This window comes from Sciurus vulgaris, assembly GCF_902686455.1.
Source record: "Sciurus vulgaris genome assembly, chromosome: 2".
Taxonomy (NCBI): Eukaryota; Metazoa; Chordata; class Mammalia; order Rodentia; family Sciuridae; genus Sciurus; species Sciurus vulgaris.
Genome location: NC_136462.1, coordinates 13117819 through 13134197, shown reverse-complemented (window position 1 = coordinate 13134197; position 16379 = coordinate 13117819). Strand labels below are relative to the sequence as shown.

At 54.2% G+C, this 16379-nt stretch overlaps 1 protein-coding gene and 1 pseudogene across 5 annotated transcripts in view; one reads left to right on the top strand and one right to left on the bottom strand.

Annotated features, from left to right (window-relative positions):
• ITPK1 (inositol-tetrakisphosphate 1-kinase) overlaps positions 1 to 16379 on the bottom strand; it is a 138330-nt gene that overhangs the window by 97836 nt on the left and 24115 nt on the right. For 2 of the 4 annotated variants that reach the window (XM_079127630.1, XM_079127632.1), the window contains exon 2: positions 11608 to 11665. In XM_079127630.1, the coding sequence (XP_078983756.1) occupies positions 11608 to 11665 (58 nt within the window). The remainder of the gene's footprint in view (positions 1 to 11607; positions 11666 to 16379) is intronic. The other 2 variants (XM_079127631.1, XM_079127633.1) reach the window with 1 other exon arrangement.
• On the top strand, positions 8145 to 11578 carry LOC306654271 (small ribosomal subunit protein eS12-like; annotated as a pseudogene). The gene has a single exon. The product of its transcript is annotated as a small ribosomal subunit protein eS12-like (transcript).

Here is a 16379-nt window from a genome sequence, read left to right as displayed (position 1 = left end):
AGCGACCCTGAACTCAGACTCCAAAACCACCAGCCAAAACAAACCTCTTCTCCTTTAAGTTGATTTTCTCAGATGTTGTCACAGCGACCAAGAGCTAACGTGCCACTGAATGAGAACAGACTCAGACGCCAGGGGCTGAGGTGCCCGACTCCCTGGCTGCCTTCCCCCTGCCTGGAAAGTGATCATGCACGATGGCTGAAGCCCAGCACCAGGAACAGCAAGGTGGACCTCCCTTCAAAAGGCCAGAGTGCAGGGTGGGGACGCAGCCCCAGCTGAAGAGGACCTCGCAACTCTGTGGAGCCCACCAGAGCCCTGCACTGCCCGCATCCAGCACCTCCGGCAGGAGAGAAAGACACGGCGTGTTTTATTTTGGCCGCTGTTATTTCCAGTTGACTCCTGGCAGATGAATGCGAATCCCGCCACTCTGCGAGGGAGTGTGGCACCACGGTGAGCTGCAGAATGGAAGCCGGCCAGGCAGAACGACAAGGAGGCGATGGCCAGGAGAGCCCAGCCCAAAGTACGATGCCCCTGCAAGAGACTCGGGGAAGATGTGGCCAGGCCGCCAGTCTGCTTCTACTACCATTCTTCTTTACATCCCGGTCAACACAAAGATCTCCTACTTCAGACATTGACAAGGTTCTTCGACATTTCAGGAAGAAAGATTTAAGACATTTCAGGAAGAAAGGTTCAATCCTCTCTGTGGTTTTTATTGGGCCTCCTGAGGACTCAGCACGCTTCCTCACCATGGTAACTGGTCTCATTTCCCCACATGCACTGGCTGCCAGGAAGCTCAGAACCCCGAGGCACTCCCGCAGCAAAAGCGCTAACAGGGAACCTCTTCGGTTCCTTGACTTTGACCTACTTGCATTTTACTCAATCTCCTCGGAGGAACGAGGCAGAAAGTAAAGCATACACAGCACCAAAAAGCGAGGAACATCCCTAGACCATAAAAACAAAGGAAGCGACTCATTCCGTCTGTCCCAGGACAGTCAAACGGCAAATTACCTAACAAGCTAGCGCCTCATAAGAACAAAGAAAGCGGCCTCCAGTTCACGAGTACAGTGAGGCCCTCTGTCACTCCCTGCTCCATAGCCATGATTCAACCGACCTCAGAGGGAAACGTCCGACACACAGTTCCACCTGTACTGATCACATGCTGACTTTCTTCCTGTGGTTGTTTCCCCTGCTGCATGGGCACTGTTGGAGGAACTCTAAGTATCCTAGAGATGATTTAAAGTACACAGGAGGGCACATGCAGGTCACAGACAGACCCTGAGGATTCTACATGAGGGACCTGAGCATCTGAGAAATCTGGCACCCAGAGGGGTTCCTGGAACCAATGCCCCAGGGATACCAAGGGATGGGCCACTGAAAGTGGCACTAGGAGACACATCAACCTGCTGCTGAGAAAGAAATCCAAGCTCTCTGCCCGGCCCAGTGCGTAGCACCACTTCCAAGCACAGGCGGCGGATCCTCACTGTCATAATGACCACTCCTAAGAAGGCCACTAACAGCCATGCCAGAGGCCCAGAGCTCAGCACGGACCTGCAGAGCATCGCCCTCCACGCACCCAGAGGCAGGAATCAGACCAGAAGCAGCCCCCTCACCTGGCAGCCCCACCCCTCCCAAATGACCCAGCCAAGGGTCAAGATCAAGAGTCAGTCCTTATCTTTCAGAGTCACATTCAGAAACATTCATAGGCAAACTGACAGAATGCTGAGACAGACCTCACGGGAACCCAGTGGGAGCCAGGTTCTCCCTGCAGCTGTCCCGGCCATGTGTGGACACACACAGCTTTGGAAGGGCACACGGGCCATCAGACTAAGCTCTCCTGACTGGTATGTCATGTGACTATCCTAATAGAAGCCTTTTCAAATAATCCTGAATAAGCCCTCGAGAGCCCAGCAGCCTGGCTCCCACCCAGCTCCTCCTCCTCCCGCCCATGCAACCTTGGACAAGCTACTCACCCTTGGTTTCAGCTTCCTGGTACCTAGTGGGGCGATGACAACAGTACACACCTAACCAGACCATCACAGGGAATACGTGAATAAGCATGGCCGAGGCTGGTGCGCTCAGTGGAGGTCGCCCACCATTACCAGGGCGTGTGCAGAGTGGGGCCACACCACCCTGAGGAAGGGAGAGCCTGATGTGCAAGCCTTATGCTGCCTGCACATCCTGGGTCCCCCAACCTCCTGCTTTTAGCACAAGCAAGGCATGGGGAGCACCGCAGTGAACACTGGCCTGAGACCCAGCCTTGCAGGCACTGTGGGTAGAAGTCACAGAGGCACAACATCTGCAAGCCCCTGGGTACCATCATATTGCAAGGGCTCAGTGCCTTAAACTCAGCAAAGTCTCTCCTAGAAATCCATCCAAAGTGAATATCCAAGGTATAATTTAGGTCCACAAAGATGAAGGACTAAAGATATCCCTGGCAGCACTGTCAGTGACGGCGGTCAAAAATAACTTAGAACGGAGGCTCTGGGGCAATGAAATGGTTGCAGGTGCTGGGAGTCCAGGACGGTGGGAATGGAGGCCCGCGCTGTAGCTGTCACTACAAGGTGTTTCAACAGCCCAAGCAAAGGTTCCTCCACCCCCAAATGCAGATCAGAAAACTAGAGATACACCACACATAACAAAAGCATGTTTTATGTAAAGATGGAAGAAAAGGCCAGAGAAAAATACTATAAATGCTTTAATATCTACCTCTTAGGCCTGTCTTACTTCCCAAGATTTCAAGAATTACACATTACTTCCTGAGCTCAAGAACAATCCAGAGTTACTTTGAACAAACACAGACCCTCAGGGCCTGCCACATCCTGGGCGCGGCAACAGCTCAACCCTTTGTCCATGTCCAGCAAACAGAGGACACACCAGGCAGGACCTGCTCTCCTGCAGATTAGGAAGTTCTGGCCTCAGGAGCCCACGCTGACCGGCAGCTCCAGGTAGGAGAGGGCAGGCTCTGCCGAGAAGCAAAGAGGTATCACAGGCCAGACTGCACTGAGCTGGAGAGGAGCAGCCAGTGCCTAAGCCAACACAGCTGAAGGAAATTGCACGTCTCCATTTCTGCCCATGACTGTCATGGCTTCAAGCCCAGCTGGGCACGAAGCACCACCCAGGGCCTTCACATCAACACACTTCTCAGAATCCCAGTTTTGGTCCTGCACTGTCCCCAAGAGGTGCTCCTCAGTCCAGACAGGCCCACCTGCTGAGGAGCCCAGGACCTGCCCCCGATCTCCCTGCTGGGGTGTGTCCAGCTCACCAGCTCACAGAGAGCATGACATGGGAGGTGGAGGGCCACGCTTGGGTGACTACCCTCTGGACAACTATTTCCCTGTATTCCTTCCTCTGCCTTTTTTTTTTTTTTCCCCCTTTTTTTGGTTTTATATCAAGTGCTTGCCTGGCACACTCCAAGGAAGCTGTGAACTTTTCTGAAGGCCAACCAGGGGTCTGGGGTCTGGGGAAGATGAAGTCCCAGCTCAGCACAGCAGGTGGGGAAGGCCTGGGTTCTGGTTTCGTGGCCACTCTGTTGCCCAGACACGGGAAGCAGGAACTTTCTTTCATAACGATTTGCTCCCGTTGGCTCAGCACATCAGAGGCCGGGAAGGGCTGCGCCAGGACGGAGACGCCCCCACACACCATCCCTAACAGGAAGCCTGAAAGGCCCAGGAGTGAACAGGCTGATGGGAGGGAACCCCTTGGGGCCCACCCTCGGCGGCCGCTCTCCAGCACTGCCCACGTCTTCTCCCAGAATGTGATGTTTTTAATAGCTACAAAAACCGATAGGAGCAGACGCTGATTTATAGAACTCCCCCACCCCATGTGTCAGTATCACAAAAAAATACTATGGAGAGCGTGCGCACACATAAATTTGTTAACTATGTATCCTAAGTAAGTGAGAGTGAAAATCATTTTCTATGTTTAGAAAAAAAAATTCTGCACTTCAAAATTTCTTGAAAAAACAGTCTTTAAAAAAAAAAGTACTGAACTCAAATCTGTAATAATTAGAAATTCAAAAGCAATCCATGCGTGGTGTGGAGGCCTCCAATGGCGACTACCCTCCTCAGCTGACCAGCTCGACGTGAGCTGCCTCTGCTGCCTCATCCGCCATGCTTGTAACAGGGAATGAGGGAAGTCACCTAATACTCACTCAGGACCTGTCAGGTCTCTCGAGGCCCTTGTGCTGAATGGCATCCCCATTTTAAACATGAGGAAAATGAGGTCACAGCCAGAAAACAGACCATCAGAAACTCAAGCCCAGGCCCAAGACTCCCAGGGTCAGCCCAGGACAATCTTACGTCCATTACTGGCCTTTATCACCACATGGAAACCTCCCAACCCCCTGGCAATCTTTCCTGTGATGCTGGGGTCTGCTGAGGGTCACTCTGGCTCAGATGGCCCTCATAAAGCCACTGCTCCTGGGGCAGCGGCCACATGTCTGCTTCCAGATGTAAGGATGCCAGGCCTCGGACGAGGGCAAGGCACTCAGAATCCCCAGAGCCTCTCTCCCTTGGCTGCAGAGCACCAGCCTACCTGTGCGCCTCGGAGACAAGCCAGCAAGGGCAGCCACGGGGGACTCTGCAGAGCGTGTGGTGGCAGGGGCACAGCTGGGATGGGTCATCAGATGAGTGCATCTGCAAACCTCTGAAAACAAGTCTGGAACCACGTGGAAACTCTCCCTCAGTGACAAGGTCAAGCTCCAATGCTGAACTGGAGAACTCAGCATCATAACCCACAGAGAGGAGAGCCGTGCAACCTCGGGACTCACCCCGCTCTACTCAGGGGAGGCCAGCAGCGGAACACCTGTCTCTGCTGCTTGTGTTCAGCACACCTGTCTGAACAAGCAAGTGTCACCACCACCATCCCGTCCCCTGGCCGCTCCTCCTCCAGCACCCATACTCTGGTACCCCAGGCAGCAATGAGGGAGCGTCTGGGGACAGTTCCCTCACTCTCTCACACTCACATCCACCCAGGCACCACGCCTGCCACTGTCCTCCCTGCCCTCATTACCACAATAATTCCAGCCAAACTGCAACACCCTCCCTAGGCCATGGTCCCAGCCCCTGCCAGGAGACCTTCCAGTCCAGCCTAGTCTCCAGAAGGCTCTCCCCATCACCTCCAATCCCAGCACCCATCCTTCCCCACAGATGCCATTCAATGCCCTAACTCAGCACCCAACAGTCCCTCAGCCTTGGAGGGACCCACATTCCCACCCCTTCCAGCCTGGTCTCTTGCCAACCTCCTCAGGCCCAAGGGCCCAGACCATCCAAAGCACTGGCCACCAACAGACCCCTGCCCCAGCCTCAGAGTGTGGTGGGCTGTGCTCCAGCTCCTCACCATTCTGACACCTACCTACCCACTGACCCCTCCGTCACTGCTGAAAGGCACAGCCTTCCCCAGAAGGCCCACTGCCCCTGCCGTGCCCAGTCCCATCCACCCATAGCACAGATGAGCCTGCCCTGCCCACTGGGCTGCCCAGGAGCTCAGGGAGGTCCTCACCGTGGCTCCCCAGCCTCAGAGGCCTAGCACCTTCAGGGCCTCTACGTCAGCCCTGGGCACAGACGCCTTCCTCCGAGGCGTCTGCCTGCCTGTCTCTCTCAGTCTTGCTTTTCTCCCTGGATTGACTATCCCCATGCACCAAGAACAGTAGCATTTCAACCAAGGAACAGTTCTGGAGGGACTGTGACAGAAAGGGCTGCCACCGCCTCTCCCTCCTACAAGTGGGGAAACTTACTTCCCTGTCTGCTTGAGAAAGAGCGGCTGCTCCAAGACAGGGTTCCATGATGTCTGAACTCTCAGGGAATCTGGAAGGAGGACAGTAAATCTAACTCAGCTACTGTGCTTCTCATACTTGCAGCTCACTCTCTTGCATTTTAAAATAAAACCCCAAGCCCTCTCATGCTAATGGGATCTCCTTCCCTGATCCTTTACAATAACTGGGGGAGGCAGCCCAGGAACACACTGGGGCGGTGAGGATGCAGCACACTCTCCCAAGGGCTCTGGCCAGAGGCAGGCTGGGCCACAGGAGAACTGGCCCCACTGAGGTGGGCTGCCCTAGAAAGGGGCAGTAGAGCTCAAGGTGGAAACCAACTTCTGAGCTGTCCCCGCAGATCAGGTCAGAGTGGAAAATGCCCGAGTCCTGCGAGGCTGATGCAGGACCCAGGCCACCACACTCTGCCGCCAGACCAGACGACCCAACCTGCCCAGAGATGTTTTCTCCAACAAAGACGCACTGGCTGAAAAGGCAGCGACCGCCAGACCACACCTAGCTCTCAATCACTGTAGCAGCTCGTTGCTGTAGAAGCTCAAAGGCCCAGGGAGTGAGTCAAGACCTGGGCCTGCAGGCTTGGACTGTCCTCTCAGGTAGCTCAGGCGGAGTCTCAGGTGGATAAGACTCATCACCACTCGCCAGCTTCCTCCTCCAGGGAGCCCTCCTGACCAGCCAGGCTGGGTGTGGGCCCTCATCTGTGCCTAACCCATGTCCTCACCCACCTGACCACTGACAGTCCACTGCAGACTTCACAAGAGAGCTGAAGGGACTGGCTAGGCCTGTGTGAGTGCCTAGCACCTACAGCCTGGCCCATGGCAGGTGCCCAGAGAGGCTGCTGCACCACTGCTTCGAGAAGAGCCTGGCCTGCCCTCTGACCCTGACCATGAGGGGCTCTCCCCTCAATGGCTGAGTGAGACTGCACTTGGAACAGTGCAGTTGGGGACCTGTGTGTCCAGCTTCCTCATTAGAGCACGAGGCAGGAAATGGAGGCAAACAGGTACTCACAGCCCTTACTATCATGACAGATGGCTCCTCAGGACACAGGATGAGGGACATCACGTCCCACAGTCCTTGCCACACTTCCCCTTCGTCCTCCAGCCCCAGCCCCACACTAGACCCAAAGCAGGGCTGCTCCCTCCAGCCGCCTGGGTCCGGGTCACTGCAGCCCTTCTGTGAGCTGCAGGGCAGGGGATGCATGCCCCTCATCATCCTCACCATGTGGCCTGGTGGGCCTGGCTGAGGAAGGCCAGCAGCCCCCAGATGAGTCCACTGTCTCAGAAATCAGGGGGTCTTGGTGGGTGCATGAGGCTGGCATGGGCCTACAGAGGTCTCTCGATGGCCCGAGAGCCAGGTCCACTCTCAGAGGAGGTACCTGGTCCTGAGAAGCAAATGGCCTTCAAAACAAGCTGCCCAAAATGAGTGCCTAAAACAATGTCTCGTTTGTACGTTTTAGAGTTGACATCTAAAATTTCTCATCCTAAGTTTAAATACTTGCAGAGGATGTAATTTCCAGCATACTGTAAATATTAACATTTTAAACTAAAACTGTTACTATTTCTTCTTTAAATGGATCCAATGGAATCTAAATACCACAGTGATCTGAGATCCACCATCATCTGTTTTAAAATTATATAACCAAGCTCTCCTTGACACCTGGAAATCTCACCACGTTCCCTTTTCTCCCTGGACTCTATTCCCAGCCCACTTTCCGTTGGGATGTTTATGTGATCACGGCACACGCCAGGAAGGCTTCTGCTGATTATTCCACCACTGAGCCCGAGCCTACCTATGTACAGATAATGTTACTTTTCTTCATTTTTCATATGACCATAAGGCTCTTTAGTGTCAAAATGTTTCTTCTTATCACCATTAATACTGGCACACAAATGAAAAACATGAACATTCAATACTGTACAGAGGAGAGGCACAGAAAGCACGACTTTGCTGGAAACACATCCCTGAGAAGGCGAATGGGACCTCACAGTCATCTTGTGTCCCCACAGGTGAATGTCACCTACAGCTGAAATGAAACGAGGCTCACCGATTCTGTCGTCATTTTCCAGTTCTTATGGATATGCGTTAAAATCACTTACTCAAAAAAGAACGGAAAGAAATCTGCCATAGCAAATTCTTTGGATTCCTTTAGCATTATATGCCAAGAATTATAGAATCTCTTATCAAACATCTTTGTTTTCAATGCTGCACTGACTGGACCCAGGGACCGCGTGTGCTAGGCAAGCACTGTACTACCCAGCAGCACCCCAGACCTCCAAAATCACTTGTAACGTGCTATCGGTTGACAACCTGATCAGTTCCTCTTCCAGTTTTGTTACCAGCAAGGAAATGGAGCCACCTCCTGGCCCAGGGCTATGATGATGACTGGACTCCTGCCCTGCAGTCCTACCCTGGGTCCAGGTCTGCCTGTGGACGCAAGAGTGTGTGGCTCTGCAGACCACCAGCTCCTGAGAGCCGGGTTCAGTGCCAACTCTGTAACTCAGATGAACTGAGTTCTCACAATGATCCTGGGCACAGACAGTAGGGTTTATCTCCACTTTACAGCTGGACAGACTGACACAGAGTCTTTAAGCAACTGGTCCCAAGTCACACAGCCAGGGACCTAAACCTGAGTGGTCTTGTTCCTCACCACTCTGAACATTGTCCCTGAGAGAGGAAGAGGAACAATGTGCAAGGGGCAGCAGAGGTGACAGGAAAGGCATTTACAAGCTCTTTCCCCAGCACACAGCTGTGGGGAGCAGCACCTGAAGAGGCCGAACATCCGTAGGCGGTACCTCCACCTGAGAAGGCTACACGTGAAGCTTCTTTAAAGTAAATGGCTCGATGCCTGGCACACTGGAGTCCCCATAAATGTTAAACACTGGTACAGTCGCTCCTGCCATTAAACAGCAGGAAGAGGAACAACTCCCATGACCTGGACCAATACCGCAGGACCTTACCAGGCTTTCAGCCGTGGGTCCTGACCGGGTCCCAACATCCTTTCAGATGTAGCCAAAGGCAGTAAGCATTTAGACGGAGCAGACTGCTAACGTGTACAGGAGACCCGCCTGCCTAGAGACAAAGAGGCCCACACCAAGCCCCAACTCTGCTGGTTGGTACCAGCTGAATGCCCCAAGAGGTCCCATCGTCCTGAGTCTCAGTTTCCTCATCTCTACAGGGGATGCACCATTGCCCACTCACTGGGTGGCTGTTCAGACTGGGAAAGTGGACCTGAAATAGCAGGTGTGGGGGTAGCTGGTGCAAAGTCACCCTCACCCTCACCAACACCTGAACCAGGGGCCCAGAGCAGGGACCTGGGGCACAGAGTCCGTCGAAGCCCATCTGATTTTGAAAACCAGACAGGTGGCAGGGCTTACGATTTTTGCAAAGCCTTTCCAAAAGTCTTAAAATGTAAAAGTTCTCTAAACACTCAGAGATGCCAGAAGGAGGTGAGGGAGAGGCTTTACTCTGGGTTTTATTTTTAGATGCCAGAGTGGAAAGCATCCCGTCTGGCTTCACTCTGCTCCCCAGTCACCACTTCCTTCCCCGAGACATCATCAAAGGAATAGCAGACACATCTTGAAAGACTTCAGAGCCCCTCCTGCGCCCGCCTAGCACATTCTGACTCCAGTCTCTCGTTCCACCCACAACGGAGCAGGAAAGGTTTGGCCTCAGCCTCCTGGGAGGCCCCGGTTGTGCCCCAGGTTGCCTCTCACATCCCATGTGGTGGTGCTGCAGTTCGGGATCATGTGAATGGAAGGGTCTGGAGGAGGAGCGCCTCTCTTCCTCTGTCAAGTAGGGAGAACACAGGACCTCACTTCCTCCAGGAACCGCTTCCAGCAGCAATCCCCTCCTGAGCCCTTTTCAGTGCTGCAGCAGACCACAGGGAGGCCCCAAGACTGTCCCTTGCACATTGAGCACCAAGTACCACCAAGGGTTCCTTGGTGGGTATGATGATATCTGCAAAGAGTTTTCAAGCTAGCCATCAGAAAGGGCTAAAGCCACTCTTTCCCTGCTGCTGCCAAGTTGCACAGAGGCAGGGTCTCAGGGTGGTTCAAGATTCAGCTTCACCTATGACCCACCACCATGGCCAAGGAAGGAATTGCTGCTGAATGGGTAACGGCCATCAAAACTGCTTTCACAAGAGGTGCTAAAGACCACCCTCATCCACCATGGCCTGGCACGTGGAATTCACAAAGCGCCAAAGCCTTAGACAGGCGCCAGGCCCGTCTCTGTATTCACATCCAACTGTAATGAGCCTGTCTGTCGAGTGGGAGGAGGCCACTCCAGCTGAGCACCAAACCAACCTGATTAAGGTTGATGACAACAAGACACTAGGAGAATGGGTAGGCCTCTGTAAAACTGACCGAGAGGACAAGCCCCGTAAAATGGTAGGTTGTAGTTGTGTAGAGGTTAAGGACTACGGCAAAGAATCTCAGGCCAAGGATGTCATCAAAGAGTACTTCAAATCCAAGAAATGAGCAAATCATTTTTTGTTCACAAAAAAAAAAAAAAAAGAAAGGAAGAAAGAAAAGGAGAGGAAAGGAAAGAAAAAAGGGAGGGCTAAAGCATCCTGGAGAAGAAATGGTCCACCCCCACCTCCTCGGCCCACACTTGGGTCCACTGCAGGTACTATCCACCAACCCTTGTCCTCACCCATAACAGTGAGAAGCCCCAGGCAGCAGAGAAGGCCCTGAGGCATACCTCTTGGCCATTCCAGAAATGGACAGAGAAATCAAGGTCCACAGGAAAGTTCAGTGCCAGTCATGCAACTCTACAAAGCCAAGATAAGCCTTCATGAACAGCTGACCAGAGGTTTCCAGAAACTGTCTCCCCACCCTAAAGCAAACCTCAGCCTTCTGGTGACAAGTCAAGCCTCACAACACCAGCAGAAGTCAGGAGGTGATGCGGCACCCTTCACTCGGGCTGTGGACAGCACCACCACTGCCCACTCTGTCCCGAAGCAGAGACAGCTGCAGGGCCTCTGCCGAACTGGCCAGGAATGGGGCAGTCACTCCCTGTGGGCCTCCTGAAGCCAACCAAGGCAGCCTCTGAGAGTTCCCCAGCAAGCTTTCTGGAAGTTTCTTACAGGGGGTCCTGCCAGGGGGCCCAGCTCTTCATCAGCTCTGATCTGGTTCCCAGACTGGCTGGCCCTCTCTGCAGGGACCAGTGACCATGGTCTCAGTACCACCAGGTGCAGGCATGCCTGTGGTTGCAATGTCACACCTGCCCCTCACTGCAGTCTGCAGGTATTTGTGGTCAATGGACGACAATGCCCCCCTTTCCATCCCTCATGAGTCGTAACCACAGCAGCAAGCAGCACTGCCAGCAAGCACCCCAGGCTTCGCCCACTCCAGGCTCTGCTCTGACAGAGCAACCTCTGGCTTTCCTGAGACGGCTGCTGGTCAGAGCCTGTGTATCTGTCTCCTGCCCTGGGAGAGCGTCTCCATCCATCTGTCCTCCCTTCTTCCTCCCTCCCTTTTCCTTCATCCTTCCTTCTCTCTCCATTCGTTCTTCTCCATCATCTATTCCATACACCCTCCCTTCCTTTGCCAACCAATGAGCTCCTGACCCAAGTCCACTTGGAACTGAGGCAGCACAAAGGACAGAAGAACCAGATGCCTGCCTGGGCGGCTACTGTTCCCTTGGGTTTCCCACCCCCAACGAGCAGACACAGTAACTGTGTGCAGCAGCAGCCACCAGCCACCGTGCCCAGCCTGGGGAGGAAACAGCATCGCGTCCTCAGGGGAAAGTTACAAACCAGAGGCGTGTGACGAGAGGGTCGAGGGCCAAACAACCAGACTCCTACGGAGTTGGGCAAGGTGAGCACTAGAAGGTCACGCTACCTGGAAAGCAGTCGGAGTGCAGTCTGTACTCACCTGCACCACCTCTATCCCTCGCTTCCTGTGGAAGAAAAACAAAGAAAACGCAAGTTACTACAGCAGGCAGGAAGCCTCCTTTCCAGAATGTTCACTACAGCTAAAGGCAGGACCGCACTGAGAGCTTCCTGGGGAGTCTGGGCACCGGCCTCCCACACTGCCCTAGATGGCAGGGTTTCTGAAGCCTCATGGCCACTGCGGCCGAGAGCAGAGGGTGGCTCCCAGGAAGCTGTCTGCCGTCCCATAAGGAATAACAGCAAATGTCCTCCCTCTGACCCAGGGGCCAGGTTTCTTCAGTGGCTCCAGCCTGGGTGGCCCCAAGACTCTCCCACCACCAAATTCACCACGGATGCCTGCGTCTCTGCTCAGCTCAACCCCCACCAGTGGCTCCCCCTGCCTTCCAGCCTCAGGCTGAACATCTTGGCCTGGCGCCCAGGTCTGCCACAACCTGCCACGCCCAACCGAGAACACTCACACATGGGAAGCCACAGGGCCCTGACCCTAGCCCTTCTCAGGCCTACACCAATGTGTCTCTAGTCCAGCCTTCTCTGGCTCCACTGACTCCCAGCCCATCCCTTGGCCTGGTCCACCCACACCACTCCTACTCTAAACCTCATATCCTCCCCACTTCTCCCCCCTCTCCCACACAGTCCCAAGTCACTATCTGTCCCCACATATGCCTGACTTGGCCTACCCATTAAAAGCCTGGGTCTGGGCCTGCCCAGAGCACAGAGCCCTCGTCCTCGCCCCCACCCACGTTTCCTTCCACAAGCACAGCCAGGGCCCCTCTGTGTGGAACAGCACGGTGTCATCCCTTGCCCAGGTGGGCACTTCCTCTTAGAGCCACCTCAGATGGAGGCTGGCCCAAATCCTTCCCTAGCCCACAGCACCCTCCCCAACCCACCCAGCAACACTCCCACAGATGGCGGTCCATGCTGCCGCTCTCCCAGCCCTCTGTGCGAAAGCAAGGACCACCATCACCCAGCAGTGCCCTGGGCAGGGTCACCAGGAGCCACGGGGACCAAGACAGCCTGAAATGGCATGCTGTGTGCCTTCTGCTGGGAAGACATCAGGGCCTCTGACAGATGCTCAGAGAAGCCTGGGACCAGGCAACAAGAACTAGAGTTGACTCACCAAGCTCCTCAGAGCAGAGATGATGCCAACTTTAAAAACTACGTGTGCCCCATGCCTAACTCTGGTGCCTGCCTGGCACATACATGCTCACAAACAGCTGCCGGTAAGTGAAGGTATAAGTACGGGAAAACTTAGCTCAGCTCCTGGACCCAGCCTGGTCCAGCACTCAGAGGGTACAACAAATGCCCTCTGGGAAAATCCTGCTGCCATCCAGATTATCCTAGTGCATGGCTCTCATCTCCACCAAGCCAGCTGCAGTCATTTCTAATCAGTCCGCATTTTACATCATCCCAGTCCTTAAAAAAAATTTTTTTAAAAAGGTCCCTAACTTTGAAAACAGATGGAACACAAAAAAATAAGAAAGCAACAACAACAAAAAAAGCAATCAAGAGAAAAGGTAGGCTGAACTCAAAAGGGGCTGAGCTCCCAGGGGCCCCACAGCTCCACCAGCTCAGAGCTCCTGGAACAGGACACATTGGGACTTGTGGGCTCCTTTCAGTCCACTTCAGGTCACACACACCCGAACCATTCCTGCTGGCTGACCCCTGAGGGAAGGCACAGGACGAGGAAGAAGCAGTTCAGGGGACTCAGGAAGCCCCCAGAGCAGGTCTGCCCTACCTGCAATCACAGCCAGATGTAGCATGGGTGGCATGGCACCCAGAGGCCCAGCTCCGTCTCCAGGGTCGCATTGTAAAGGGGTGAACAGGGGACACCAGCAGAGAACCACGTCCCCTCTGGCAGTGAGCCCCAAGCACTGCACCACCTCTTCTTGGGAAACAACTCGTCAGGGCTCATTCCTTCACTGGAAACTTCTAAAGAGCAAAGATACCAGCAACCTCAAAACCCCCAGGAGCAGGCTCCTGAAATCCTGCCATAAACAAAAGTTCAGAAAGAGAACTGTGAAACCAAAGGGCAAGAGGGAGAAGGGAGGGACGTGGGGATCACAGAGGCAGTGATGAGCTGCTCCCTCTTGAAGACCCCAACCCCACCCTCCCCCTGTCACCCTAGACACACTCAGTATGCGAAATGCTGCAGATTCTGGGATCTTGCTGCCAATCCGTCTGTGATTGCAAAAGACTGGTAGCAAACTACATGCCCCCAAGAGGTTCCACTTACAAACCACATGCCTGAAAGAGTAGTATGAAGCGGTAGAAAGAACAAGGAAGCTCTCCCCCGGCCCAGGAGGACTTACCTCGGCCACGTGAAAAATGAGAAACCCTGTGTGCTGTACACAGCCATCTGCGTGAAGAACAACAGCCAGGACGAGAGTGTATGCTTACGTGTAAGCAGAACAACTCTAAAACAACTACAGGAAAATGAGCACAGTGTAGCCACTGGACGAGGGCAAAGGCAGTGGGGGACAGGGTGGAGAAGATGATGTCCTTTTCACTGTGTCCCTGAATTCTGGCAATGTGCCTACAATATATTCTCAAACTCTAGAGAAAGATTTCTTAGCTATCTTTTAAATCACAGGTAAACCCCTAGGTGCCAGCAGGTGTCTGACATCGAGACGCCTGGCGAAGGCACGAATCCATCCATCAACTGAAGAACGAGCTAAGCAGAGGAGATCGGGATTTAGGAGGAAGGCCTCCACAGACCACTCTCAGAGGAGCTGGGCAGCACCCACTGCAGGTGGACACTGGGCACAGGCTCCAGTCCCATGAGACACCTGCGTCCTGGGAACACACCAGAAGGGCACACGCTGCAGTGGGCTGGTGCCAGAAAGTGGCATGCAGACTTTCCTTTCCACTTTGCAGTGTTTTCTGTTTTCTACAAAAGCCACTTATGTTACTTCCAAGACTCCAGAAAGAGAGTAGCAATGGGAGTTAAAGTTTAATAATTAAGATCTTTACTAAAACCCAACACACCTGGTCCCTCGGTTTTCTCAGGCCAGAATGTGCTGCCACCCACCCCGGTGCTCTTCCCTGTGACATGGGGATAGTCCTAGCACCCATCCCACGGGGCTCTGGGAGACCAGGAGTTCAGGCCCAGCGCATTGCCTGGCCATAGCGGGGACAGAGACTGTTACTTTTGCTATGCCATGCCCCCTGCCCTCCTGCCCCTCTACTACTCACGTGATTCTGAGTGGCTGCACCCCCACTGCAGGAGGCCCTGTCACCCAAGCCCAGCCAGTCCTGGTCCTCCTCAGGACAGGTCCTGGGGGACTGTTGGCAACCAAGAGGCTCTGCCTCCAAGTGGCTGGAATCTAGACCAGAGACCAAACCAGGAGAAACAGCCAAGAGGGACCTAAGGAAGGGCAGAGCTCTCTTCCTGGAGTTTCAGGACCTGCACCTGCAGATTTCTGCTTAAACTAGTTTAAGGTGAGTTTCTGTCACTGGAGGCTGATACTTCCTAAAGATGACTAACATTATCCTGGATGACCTGGTGTAGTCCAGTGAAGAGGAACAGAAGTAGGAGAAGTAGAAAGAGTGATGTGGGTTTGGAAAGGTGTCCACAGTGCCATGCCACAAGGCCCTGAAAGCCCTGATGCATGGCCGCTGGCTGCAGCATCCAAAAGGTCAATGCAAGACACCCTGGGATGATGCAGTCCATCACACACAGCCTGCCTCGCAGCCCAGTAGGACACAAGGGCGCAGGGCCTGTGAACATCAGCACCAGCACCGGTGGCACTGCTGAGCTGAGCTGGGTCCCCACTTGCATGTGTTCTAGCCCAGGATGGTAAACAAGGAGAGAAAGGCCAGGTGACAGCCAAGAGTTCCTGGCACTCAGAGACAGTCACCGAAGAATAGAGAAGTTTGTCCAAAAAGGATTCCACAGGTTCAAGAACTGCTTTCCTGTCACATGCAAGGTCAGAGCCATTGCCTTCCTCCTAGGCACAGCTCAGGACTGGCCACTGCAAGCCCAGCTGCCACCAAAGGGCACCCACAGGATCACCCAACTGCACACAAGGGAGGGTCACCCAGGCCTCCCAGGAGCCATCTCACAACAGGAGGAACCCACTGGAACGGCTGAGCCCTCCCTGTGGGTAAGGAAAGCAGCTGCAGGCACCCCACCCCAGTAACGACCACTGGAGAAGTTAGGGTGTGCCTGCGAAAGCAGGGTGCCAGGCACCTCCCCACCCAAGCAATGTGTAACGTGGCTTGATGACTGAGATTTCAGGCACCTGGAATAACAGGGCCCTTTAGCACTCCAAGGTACCAGGCATATGGGCAACAGTCCCAAGTTACCTCCCACCATTTCCTGCCTGCAAAGGGCAGGGCCCCCCTCTGCATGCCGCCCAGAGCCCGCAATGTCTCCCCAGGACTTGGGGTTCCTGATAGGTGACAGGGCCTCCTCCCTCACCCGGGGTGCAGAGGGAATGCCATCCCAGCATCAACCCCCCCCCCCAAGGTCAGCTTCTCTGGAACAGCCTTCCTAGGTCTCCACACTCAGAGCCCCAGCACTGAGCACAGAGCAGGGCACTCCCTGGCTCCCAGCACTGCCCTCGAGGTTCACTGCCCAGAGGAAACACAAATGGTGACCTCCAATATACTCAGTGCCGCTGCACAGCACCCGCTGCAGCCCACCACAGGGCCAGGCACAGTCACAACCCTTGCTCTGGTCAATCACATGTGAACAGAAGTGACACTTCTAGGAAGCAGCAC